Source organism: Anthonomus grandis, chromosome 3 (assembly GCF_022605725.1).
Source record: "Anthonomus grandis grandis chromosome 3, icAntGran1.3, whole genome shotgun sequence".
NCBI classification, from domain to species: domain Eukaryota; kingdom Metazoa; phylum Arthropoda; class Insecta; order Coleoptera; family Curculionidae; genus Anthonomus; species Anthonomus grandis.
This window is the reverse complement of record NC_065548.1, coordinates 10867699-10880194: the sequence shown is the minus strand read 5'-3', so window position 1 is coordinate 10880194 and position 12496 is coordinate 10867699. Positions and strand designations below refer to the sequence as shown.

Sequence of the window (12496 nt, the reverse complement as noted above, 5' to 3'; positions counted from 1 at the left end):
TAATAATGCTGGTATATGCTAAGAATCTTCCAAAAATATACACTAAAGATATTCAGATAATCTCAGAAATATAAAAATCTTAAGAAGTCCATAGAACATTCTTGCAATGTAGTACCCAAATATTCAATTTATGGATAGTAGTCTATTTTAGGCCTACTATCTATAGTAGGCTGAAGCCATTTATAAATAGTACAAATTACATGTATTTCCTACATGTCTCGTTTCACACTCTCTTCTTTATAAAATGTAAAAGTTTTTTTTATTAAAAAACAAAAATTATAAATTTTAAGTATTCTATACTAGAAGATTCATTTAACATATTTTTTTCGTTATAAAACAAGCATACAACAAAGGAAACTCATGCATTTTGTATGATTTCTAGGAAGGAAGTATGCACAGGCGTAAAACATATTAGGACAGCACAAACTGCATGAATCTCATGTCACAACTTTCTTCTATTAAAAAAAAAATTAAAAGTATACCAGAAGATTTATTTAATTTTTTAATATGAAGTAAACATCAAACGAGAATTCAAGTATATATTATATAGTTCCCAAGGGAGAACTATATAATATGGTGCTGACGCAGGATTAACACTTTTAAAGACACATTTTTTCTCTATTCTTATAAATTGTCAAATTATCTTTAAATGTTCTATACCCAAAATGTATTTAATTAAGTTTTTTGATATAAAACAAGCATTCACAAAAAAAAATCATGCATATTGCATGGTTTCCAGAGTAGAGGCATGCACAGGCTTAATTCTTCTGAGGACAGTACAAAGAGCATGAATCTCATGCCTTGCTCGTCTCACACTCCTCTTCGAAGCTTATGAAATGTAAAATTAGTTTTTGAGTTCCTTTATGAAAAAAAGTAATACATTTTCAAGTATAGACCAATTTTTTTCCGTCTATACCAAAATATTAATTTAGTTATTTTTTTCGATATACAACAGGCATTTAAAGAAAGAACTGCATGCATATTGTATGTTGTTCCCAAGAGAAAAGCTTGCACAGGCTTAACCTTTTCAATAGAATATACTAGAAAAACGCAATGTTCAGAAGATCCAAACCGTAATTTATAGATGAAAATAGACTGTTTAATAAAGGCAAAATACTTAAACGCGTAATCATTATCTCTCGTCGTATTCCCATTGGGTAAACTATGTCAGAAAAACACAATTTTCAGAATATTCAAAGCATAATTTAAAAATTAAATTTAAAGAATCTTAAAGAATTCTAGATGCAAAAATCTACAGATTAATCAGTGAAATTATACAATAAGTCGTGGTTCTAATTATACCACAAATTTACAGAAGTTGATCTAAGATATCTAAGAAAGAGGAAAACCTATTGGCTTACTTCCACCCTAACATTGGCTAAGAAGATATACTTACCAACATTATCCAGCATTCTTCTTCTTTGATTGCCATGCAAATTCTTGCTCTTCCGTTTCTTCCTTCGATTTTACCCAGAACGATAAGGTGCCAGAATTCATAGCATTCCCATCTCATAGTAAGATATGTAAGTAAGATTATAGTATAGTATCTTAAGAAGAAGTAGAGGTATGATATTTTTGTTCATTTTATTACTTCAAAAATCCCGCGACCTTCTATTTGTACTCCTCGAAGAAGTTTTTATGTGATCTACCTATGATATTCTCAGCATTCTTCTCAGACACCACATCTCGATTGCTTCTAATTTATTTATAGAACTTGCTTTTAAAGTCCAGGTCTCTAAACCGTACAAAGAATTGACCAAACATAATATTTTTGAGTTCTATATCTTATTTTAAGGTTTTGATTTTTATTTCTGAGGAATTTTTTGAGTTTAAGGAAGGTGGCTTGATTCTTCTATTCTACATCTAATCTCTTATTGTGCCCTCCAGTTTGGGTTTAAAATACATTTCAGATTCTTAAATTGCGTCACTTGCTCGATTTCATTTACTTGAACTCTGATTTGTAGACTATGATCAGTCTTACTCACTTATTTCCATTACGATATTTATTAATTCCAGTATTACAGATCCAAAATAGAAACGAAATTTCTTGCTGTTGGGAGATCGGCCAAATATTTTAACTTGATTAAATGCTTATTGACTTTATAACTGACTTCAGTTGCATGGAAGTTTATACTATGCAATTTAGATGGTTCCAGTGTTTTTTTTATCACACCAAATTGATATTTGATATCAGTTTGACTTCAAAGTGGGTAATTGCTCTTAAGGCGTAATACATTTGACGACATGAAAAGTTGAATACGTTCCTTGCTATACCGACAAATGTAAACTTAATCTATTTCATCCGTAGCGACGATTACCATAATTTGACAACGTCCAGTTTATTAATCTGTGACGTTAAAAAAAGACATTTCGAGAATATTCGTGTTCTAGTTATGTCCGAGTAATAAACCTAACCACCCTCATTTACGACAGATCATAATCGAACGACCTAATTATACCCCCGCAACAACTAAAATATTAAAACGTTCGTGCGTTAAAAAAAATACTTCTATTAAACATAAATACGCGACCTCCAAAGTTCTTTATCTATTATTAACGGCGCATTTTCCACATTCGCCAACGATTTCGAATTAAAACTTGCATGTCTGGGAAAATTTTCATTCAACTTATAAGCTTGCATGTCAACGGGGGCATGACGGATATTTAAAGATTTAAAATCTGTCCAAGTAGTATGAGCCGATGTACCTATAACTAATTTAATGTTACTACGCTTATAATACCACGTGTTTGACATTGGTATTATTGATTAATTAATTAATGATGTTTTTCCTCACGTAAAATTAGGAAATTTGAAAACCTGATTTTTTTTTGTAACTTTTTTAACCTTTGAGTTTAGTTTATTAACTAATAAAATACTTTGTCGCTTAAATTTTGCCTGAATAATTGATATTGTTAAGAAAACCGTGTATGTAGAGGAGAAAATGAATTATTCAAGAAAACGTTGTAAGCTTTATTTGTTATATTCAAGATAACTTGTAACATTACTCAACAATCTAATATTTGGCTTATCCCTTATAAAATTTCTGTATATAAGGCAGAAGTGACGATCCATTAAAGACATACTTGCCTAAAATGCAGGTGCTTTCACATTACTACCAACAGCTACCATAGAGGTGTTCTTCAGTGTAGCTTCCTCCAGGCCTTAAGCACCATATTATGCTTTAAATGGCAACTTGATTGCAACTTAAAAGAACTTGCTCATTATCTCAAAGAGACCTACGTAATTAGAGAAAAAATAAAAAGTCTCGGTCTCAAAACATAAATGACAACATTATGTTTTGAGACCGAGACTTGGAGTTCTTTATTTTTTGTCTCTTGGTTGCAATTGACGTCAGAATTGATTCAACAGAGCTGTTGGGAAAAAATTTGCAGTAACAACACTTTGAGAATACCATCTGACATCATGTCAAGAAAGACAACATACACCGAACTCTTTACGATCATCATTTCTTACCGGGAAACATGGGAACATAGTAGAAAGTTACTGAAAAATACAGACATTCACATATTGAAGGCTTCCAGACGAATTCATGCATTGACAATGGGTGCAAACTAATAGTGGAGATAGCAGTCAGCCTTGGCAAGCCCGTGAGGATATTTAAGGTGGAAACTCACGCAATTAAACTTTGTGCAAGGTGGTTGACAGAACAGCAATTAAAATACAGAAATATTATCTACTTATGTAGTCAAGTAAAAGCGCTAGGTCATAAAAGACCTAAAAGGAAGAAATTTATTCTCAGGCAGACAGATTAGCAAAGTCTGGATCCGAAAGAAAGCTGTATAGGTCCAGAATTCCAACTAACACAATAATTCTTACTTTATTAGCGACTGTGCGAAACAGTCCAGTCGTGGTTATTTTGAACCATTTTCTTAGGTTGTGAAACCAATAAATTCGTCTTCGTCCTGGGTTCCTCTTGGCATATAGTATTACTTGTAGAATTAATTGGAGGAGGCCACAGCGTTATTTCTTTCTCAAAATATAGCCCAGGTATTCCTATTTACATTTTCTAAATTTTGTGGTAATAACTTGGGATGCATCCATTACACCATAACTCAAATGCTTCAATTTTTTTCGTAGCTGCTTCCAAGCGCATCCAAACCTTCTTTCGGTATAGCAGAACTGAAAAAGTATAGGACTGTAGTACGAAGATCTATGTGTTAGAGCCAGATCAAGGCATTTAAAAAAGGTGCTCATTTTTATAAAAGCTGCTCTGAATTTTGTTGTCTCGTATTTAATCCCATTGACTGTTTACATTTGTGCAGTTTTCAATTATTTCACTTGGCTGGATTGCTATTGACCATATATTTTTCCTTCTTTTTGTTTAGATCTAGTCCGTACCGTTGGCTAATTTCAGTTATACGTGTTATCACTATTTGTAGGCCTTCTAGATTGTCTGCGAATATCACTGCGTCGTCTGCGTATCTGATGCTATTCAAACGTTGGCCGTTAATTACATTCCTCCAAGGCTTGCTTGAAGATATGTTCGGAGTCAACATTTAACAACACAGAGGATAGTACACATCCTTGCCTCACTCCACGCTCTATTGAAATAGCTTTTGCCAACTGGTTGCCTACTCTGATCTTAGCATTTTGATGGTAAAATTTTTTGATGATTCTTAGATTTTTATCATATATAAAAATCTATTTAGGCACTGATATAAGTTCCTCATGCTTAACTCTATCGAACGCCCTCTGGTAGTTCATAGAGCATGATCTGGAACAAGAACGGTATAACAAAAAGTATCTCTCGTATACTCAGAGCATCACAAAACCCAAAGTTGAAATGTTGACCAACAGTGCGTCAACAGTTTCACCGGTGTATACGTGCGCAAACTTGTCAATATGCGTTTCGTTTAATTCAGGCATTCGAAAGCGGTACATCGGCAGAGTAACGTTCAATTCATTTGAAAATGTCGCACGATTGGTCAGAAGACCAAGTTCTAAATTTGATAGAGCTTATAAGGGAACATTCAAATATATGGAATCCCGAAAATGAAGCTTATAAAAACAAAAATAAACGAACTGACGCATTCAATATTGACGCGACCGTTCTAGAACTATCCCGAAAAGAAATTGAGAGAAAATGGAAAGTTTTGCAAACCCAGTTTAGAAGGGAATGTGCAAAAAGCGTCACAAAATCTGGCTAAGGAACAAATGAATTATACGTGTCCCGTTGGTTTGGATATAAACATTTAATGTTTTTAAAAGACAAGAATACACCAAAACATACAAGAGATACTCAAGAACAAGTAAGTAAACTTTTTTAATTCTTTATAATAAAACATATTATTTTATTCCAGTCTGTCTTGCCAAGGCACTCTTCCTTGGCCTGAAAAATAATATGCAAATTGTTCTCGAACTTCCTGTGCTATTCTGGTTGATTTTCTATCAATTCTATTTAACTTTATAAATGTAGATGAAGGTTCTGGTTCGCTTTGCCAAGATCCATGAACCAAAATGCCCGTTGAAACATCTTCATTGCCATAGGTTCCAGGGGAAGCATAACAGCCCATGATTGTTTTAGTATTTTGTAAAAAATTATGTAAGTAGCAACATGTAAGAATAATTATTTCAGCAGTAGTAGGTTGCAAAAGCAAGGGCTTTTGCAAAACTCGAAATACAGACGACATAACGCCAAAAGTATTTTCCACTACTTGTCTTGCTTGCGATAATCTGTAATTAAATGAGCGTTGGAACGTCCCCTTCAAATGTTCGCCGGGAAATGGTTTCATCAGGTTCTCCTGTAGAGGAAACGCATCGTCGTAAATAAATACAAAAGGTGTTGTTCCGTCCTGTTGTCCTGGCAGGAGTTTTTCAGCTGGTAAATTTAAAGTCCCATCATTTAGTTTTCTCGCGAAAAGTGTATTTTTAAAAATACCACCATCTGAAATTCGTCCTTGCCATCCCACGTTTACGTAGAAAAATCGATACTTTGCATCTACTACTGCCATAAAGACAATGCTGAAAGTGCCCTTGTAATTATAATATTCGCTTCCACTTCTAAAGGGGCATTGTAGTACGACGTGTTTACCGTCAATGGCTCCTAAGCATTGAGGAAAATTCCATAAGTTTTCATAGTCATCGGAAATTTGGAGCCAGTCTTCAGGTGAATCTGGTAACTGAAAAAAAAACATTATTTAAAAAAAGGATATCCAACTAAGGCCGCAATTGTTCATTAAGTGTCCTATGACCTCCCAACATCTAAATATGTACTCTGCGTATTATTATTATACCCATACTATAGGCATGTATACTTTGTTTCAGGACTTGGAAAACACGCAATACGAGGATTCATCAGAAACCATCCTTACTGAAGGTTCCTCTTTCGCATTCTTTAATTACAGCAGGCAGAAACACCTCATGACACAGTGAAGCAGTTGGCAACAATATATAAGAACAGTTCTGGAAAGCAGTTAAACCCTTCAGATCCTCATAATATTGGAATAGAATCAGAACCGTCACAGTAGGAAAAAAAACCTCGGGAAAGCGTCCAAATTTGTCTGATCCTTAAAGGGATGAAGCTTTTAAATCAATAAAAACACTTACAGAAAATCGAAGAGTAAGGGATAGTTACATTAGACTGACTAATGTAACTATCCCTAGGTCCAATTTCTCTTTCGTCCAGAAATTTTAGGTCCAATCATAACGATGAGACTTTCAAATGCGGTTGCATTAACTCGAGTAAAGTTTTTGAACAGCATTTGGTCTTCCATTCTTAGTTCTGGTAAAAACTTCCGTTTTCTGTTTGCGAATATACTTCTTTGCCACCACCGTCGCTTTCTGCAGTTACGCGATTTTTTAATTTTCATTACTAAAAACGTGCACCATGCGAGTAAAGCATCGTCTTCGTCGCACATTTTGGCTCGACTGAACGAACTCTTCAGCAACAAGGTTCGCCGATGTTTTCCAACAATCATCGACGTTTGTTTGCCAACAGTTGATCAACTCTTGCTCAACAGTTGTTCAGCTGTTGCTCAACAATGTTTGCTTAGTCTGTTCTCGCCTTAAGGCGATCCCACGTACCCCATAGGAATTTAGAACATTCAGAAGTGTTGAGTGAGGCACCGTATCGAACGCCTTGGTGTGGTCTAGGAAAACGCAGGTATCTAGATAATTTGTTACATTTATTGTAAATTCTAGAATTGCATCGGTTGTGCTCAACCCCTTCCGAAAACTAAATCGGTTATCCGATAGAATGTTATTTATATTTAAAAAAATTGAGGTACATTAAAAAAACTTCTATCCTGAAAATTACCTGGATAATTAACCTCAAGGTCAAGATGGTTAAACTTAAACGTTTCTGCTTGGCCCACCAGCTAAAGTATTTTTGAAATGTTTAATTCATACAGAAACATTAATCAACAACTAGAAATCAGTTTTTTGTAATTGCATCTTAACTTGACCTTTTCAAGGTTCCGATAACAAAGTTTCAAATATCATTTTAAACGTAAAATTTTCCGCTCTTTTCAAATTCTCTATCAAAAATAGAAGTTCCTATTTAAAAAAATTACTCTGACTTTAAATTAACCTTGAAAAACGACCTCAACGTCAAAATGACCTCTACAGATACATGTCTCCCTCTGTCCTGAACATCTTTGGTCTCAAACATTTTTCTATACCTCTTACTTTCGGAGCAATTTGGGTGCATGTATTCAAATGGCCCATCCGATAGACAATATGGTGGTGCCCATTTTAGAAATGCCTTAATTCAATACAGATGTCAGTACAATAACGCAAATATAATATTTGTTTAAAAAATTATAATTTTAGTATATGTATATGTAATTCATTTTATTTAAGTGTTTTATAGCTTGTATTTTGTAGAAAGTTTTACCATACTTAGCGTTGCAATAATAGGCATTAGGTTAGAGTGTTACTTTAGATTAGATTTTTATTAGATTAAAGTGGTACTGTATTACTGACATGAATAAAATATAATTATGATATTAATTTAGATTTTTCAAGACTTCAATTTCTTCTTTCCTTACAAAACCAATTGCATCCATGTTTCGACCATCATAAATTCATCCTCAGAACACTATAAAGAACAATGTATTTTTAGATTTTCCAGGCTTTTCTTAAAAATATTTGCATATCTTCTTGGAGTTTCAGGTTATGTTTATTTTTTATTTGCTCATGATTGATACTGAATATTATGAATTACCTATTATATTATTTGAAGTAATTTTTCATTTTATTTATATGTTTAATGATAATTGAACTTTCCACTTTATTTGATAGCACCTTTTTAATTTTTATACTATTGTGGAGATATTTTATAAAATACGAATTTATATAAGAATAAAAATTGATGTTTCTCAGTTTTTTTTAATAAACTTCTTTATGCCTATACTAAAGTCTAGATGCTCCTAGCATATGGCATACTTTTTTTAACATAGATTTGATTGTGGTTTACGTTTTAAACAAGTTTCAAAATGGAGAATATTAGAGAAACAAATGGAAAAAATACTCAAAATTTTTAATTTTGTGTTATATTTATCAACTGTGTAATAATTCTTTAATTTATTTACAATTATGCAAGGTGACGGGTGTGAATACAATTTTGAACCTATTTATAATTTTTGTTTGTTAAATAATAAATTGCTATTTGAAGCATTATACATATTTTTTTGAAAGTTGTTTTGAAGTGTGAATCTAAAACAATCTATAATTTTTTTTTCAAATATATCTATTTTAATTTAAAGTTCCTATCGTTTATTCTAGTAAAAAAGCGGTGATTCAAGATCTTCCCGATTTATTTTACACCGTACAGTATTTTCGTACTCATTCGACTCGAATTTCCACCTACAATGTTTATATGGAAGTTTTTTGCATCTGAAGTATATATCTCTAATTGTTCATTAACAAAAAAAACATTAAAATTTACAGGGTGAGTTTTCAGGTTATTATGTCCTAAAAATGTTACCTCTAGGCCTCTGCCCTAGACGTGGAAAAATAGTACCGGGTTACTCAAAAGTTACATGTGAATTAAAAAAATCGTATTCTTGCGAAACCACCTTTTAACGACGATAAATTATGTATATTTTATAACTTCCTGTATAATTCCTATGTGCCCTTAAAATAGTTATCCTTTCCAATAAAACACCCTCTAAATAATTCCTCATAAAGAAATCTTAAGTCTCTACAGATTTCTCACATGTTTGAATAAATCCTGCAGATAAACAACAATATATTTCGACCATTCATGTTTTCTGATATATTGGCAACTTTCATAATTATAATAAATTTAAAATTTAACCGGCGCGGCGGCCCGTGCGTGCACCGAAAAAAAGCAGGAATAACATAATAAATTATCAAAACAGAATTAATGGTCAAACAAAGCCGATTTATAAGTCGACAACTGTCACAATAATAACACTCGTTAGGAAATTTATGGAGTGTTAGGCAACTAGTGGAAAGGAAAATTAATAGTTTATTAATACCTTGGTGATCTTTTATTATACCTTCACAGTAAATAAGCAATATATTTGCCTAAAAGATTATTAATTTTTTTAACTCAATACATGTTAGCAGATTATGTAGATTTCGTGATAAAATAGTATAGGAAGTAAATGTTCTTCTATTTACTCTTGCTATTACCTACATTTATTACCAATACACCTATAAAAGGTCATAAACATAAAAGTATTTAACCGAGTATAAATAAGGAAACCTCCAATTAACCCAAAAGTATCGCGTCGGGCATTAAACAACAATCGACTTTCATTCTATTGAAAATTTAATTTCTAATTGTTCACGATCTGCGAAATTTCACTTACAATCGCACACCGTCCGATGTTATTATGTAAGTCGTAAGTATTTTGCTAAAACAGTTTCGTAAATATAAATAATAGCGACTTTTGCATAACATTTTCTGTTATGGATAAGATCGAAATTCGATGATGGATTTTGTAATATTCGATATAATGTGTTACATGCCGATGAATTAATTGAAGCGACATTTAATTTACCTAAAGAAATTAGTATTATTAATTATTTAAGTCTAAATATCATAAATAATGATGTGTGATTTACATTAGGTATGCTATAGCAGAAAAACGCAATTTCTAGAGTTGCAAAGAAATGAAAAGGTGATGTTAAAAAGGTTAAATTTTTATACTTATATCGTAATCTGTCTTAGCTATCATAATAGTATATTAATAAAATAATAATTTTTTTATGTAGCTAGATAAATTATGCCAGAAAAACATAATTTTCATAGGATCTAGAGAGTAGTTAAGAAATTAAAAGCTTCTCCTCCATTTTTTGGCTGAAATACGTTCACTCTCACACATTGCCTTTCAGCTTCTGCTTCACTCGATCCGTGAACTCCAGTTCGATTTCTATCAGTTGGAAGATCTTGGTTTTCTTTTCCTGCTCCAACAAGTTACCAGTCGAAGATATCTTAAAAATTTTATGCTCTTTCCTCTCCTCTTACTTACAAAACTTATCCATATACTCCTCGAACTTTTGTTATTAAAAATTTAGTGAGAAACACTGGCATGGACATTGCATATTCCTGACGCCATCTTTTCTTTCATATTAGCAAAATCTTCTCTCGTGGTCACGTAGAAATTATCCAACTTCTGTTTGCCAGGGTCCAGTTCCTCTTTTCTTATTCTAAAAGTTCCAATTCTCTCTGGTTTTCCTATTCTTTCTCCATTATTTCGATTAGTTGCTTCTTACAGATTTCTTGCAGTAAAGAGAGGTAGCGGCACGCGTTTGATACCCATTCAGTTTTATTGTTACTTACTGTTTCAGAAACGTTTCTGCTAAATTTATTTATAGGTATATTATTGCAATCAAAGAGCATTAGGGCTAATCAAATTTGATTTTGCTCGCCTTTAAGCTCTTCTTCTTTTGTTATCGTAACAACCTGTGTAGACTACTTACAGTATCTTCTTTAAATCTCTTCTCTGATCTTGAAATGGTCTCTTCTTCTTCGTCTTCTTTATTAGCTAAAACATCACTACAATGATGAAGGCCAATAAAAACAGGCAGGTTAGTAAAGCGTTTGGATAACTCTTCCAGGACTTTTGTTTTCCATGCAAGGGATGTCAAGGTTGGAAATGCCAAATCTTCAAAAGGCATCATTGGATTGCTGTATCTCATGTTCAGGGTTTTTCTTGTTTGGAGCAAGTCCTTTTGAAATATTAAATCTGCGTGGTGATGGTGTAGATAGTTGTGGTCTAGGCAGTACTGCTGGTTTATTTTCTGATTTTTCTATTTCTTTATTTTGTAATAAGATTCTTTTATAGTTACTGAGAGGTTTTTGTTTAATTGCAGTTGTAGGGTTTATTTGAGGCTTTGGAAAACTTGGAGGATAAGACTATTTTATTCTAATATCATCATTTCAGCCTGATGTATCATAAATAATGGTAACAAAATGATGATTTTTGTATGTAATTGGACAATCTACGACAGAAAAACTTAATTTCTAGAAGATCTAAATACTAGTTTGGAAATAGAAAGGTGATATAAGAAAAAAGTAAAAAATATCAAGAAGAATGGTAACAAAGTTATGTTATTAGTTTATTCTTAAAAAAGTTAATCCAGAAAAATACAATTTCTAGAAGATCGATAAATAGAATAACTTCATCTTCAAAACGTTCCACCTTGATTCTTATATCGCCATATTAGTGTATCTAAAAATTAAAAAAAAACAAACTCTTTTTTAAAAATCAATAAATAGTGATACGCTTCAAAAATTATATACATAAGTATACATTCAATTAAATTTTTTAACCAAAATATTAGGTTTTTTTAAATAAATAAAGGCTGTTTTAGGACTTTAAAAACTACGTTGTAGACAAAACGTCGCCAAAACAAGTAAATTTTACATCCACTCTTAAGACCCTAATCGTGTTTTATTTTTTTCTCTGTTTTGCTGATGGTCAGAAAATATTTGTCTCATTAAATGCCGAAAGGGACTATCTTAAGGCTTCAGGATGATTTACATAGAGATGGGCAAAATGTAGAGCAAATGTAATTGCACCATGAAGATAAATCTTTTTAAATTGAAACTTCTTATAAAAATTCTTATAGTTACAATAAGTTTGGAAATCCATTGCAATTTGATTACCAAAGATAGATAATTAATCACTTGCAGTAAAATAATTTACCTCATAATTTTTTAAAACAAAACAATAATAGAAAAAAAGACAAAAAATAATACAATGATATTTTTTATATGTAGTAATAAATTGTTGATTTTTAATTTTATTGTTTATTAGGTAAAAGAAACGACTTGATCTGAAAAGGGAAAAAAGAAATAAAAATGTTCAATTTTCATTCCTATACCCCGATACCTCTCCATCTTAGGCATCTTAGAGGATGGTATTAAAATTATATGTTTGCTATTCAAATGGTTTGACCATAGACAGTAGTAGATAATTTAAAAGGATATGGAGAATAAAAAAATTGGAAGAAAAGTCCAAGTGCCTAATGATTTTTTTTTCTGTCTACTGTCTTACT

At 32.1% G+C, this 12496-nt stretch overlaps 1 protein-coding gene across 1 annotated transcript; it reads right to left on the bottom strand.

Annotated features, from left to right (window-relative positions):
- Positions 1-5313: 5313 nt before the first annotated feature.
- On the bottom strand, positions 5314-11134 carry LOC126734236 (uncharacterized). The gene is made up of 2 exons (XM_050437771.1): positions 10916-11134; positions 5314-6141 (listed from the first exon to the last, which is right to left on the bottom strand). The coding sequence occupies exons 1-2, from the start codon at positions 11132-11134 to the stop codon at positions 5314-5316; spliced, it is 1047 nt and encodes a 348-aa protein (XP_050293728.1).
- Positions 11135-12496: the final 1362 nt, after the last annotated feature.

What these genes read in the sequence shown, in the direction of transcription:
- LOC126734236 (XM_050437771.1), bottom strand. Translation starts at nt 11,134, where the DNA reads ATGAGATACAGCAATCCAATGATGCCTTTTGAAGATTTGGCATTTCCA. An exon ending in AGAGATTTAAAGAAGATACT is followed by an intron (nt 6,142 to 10,915) that starts GTAAGTAGTCTA and finishes TTTTTTTTTCAG; the next exon opens with TTACCAGATTCACCTGAAGA.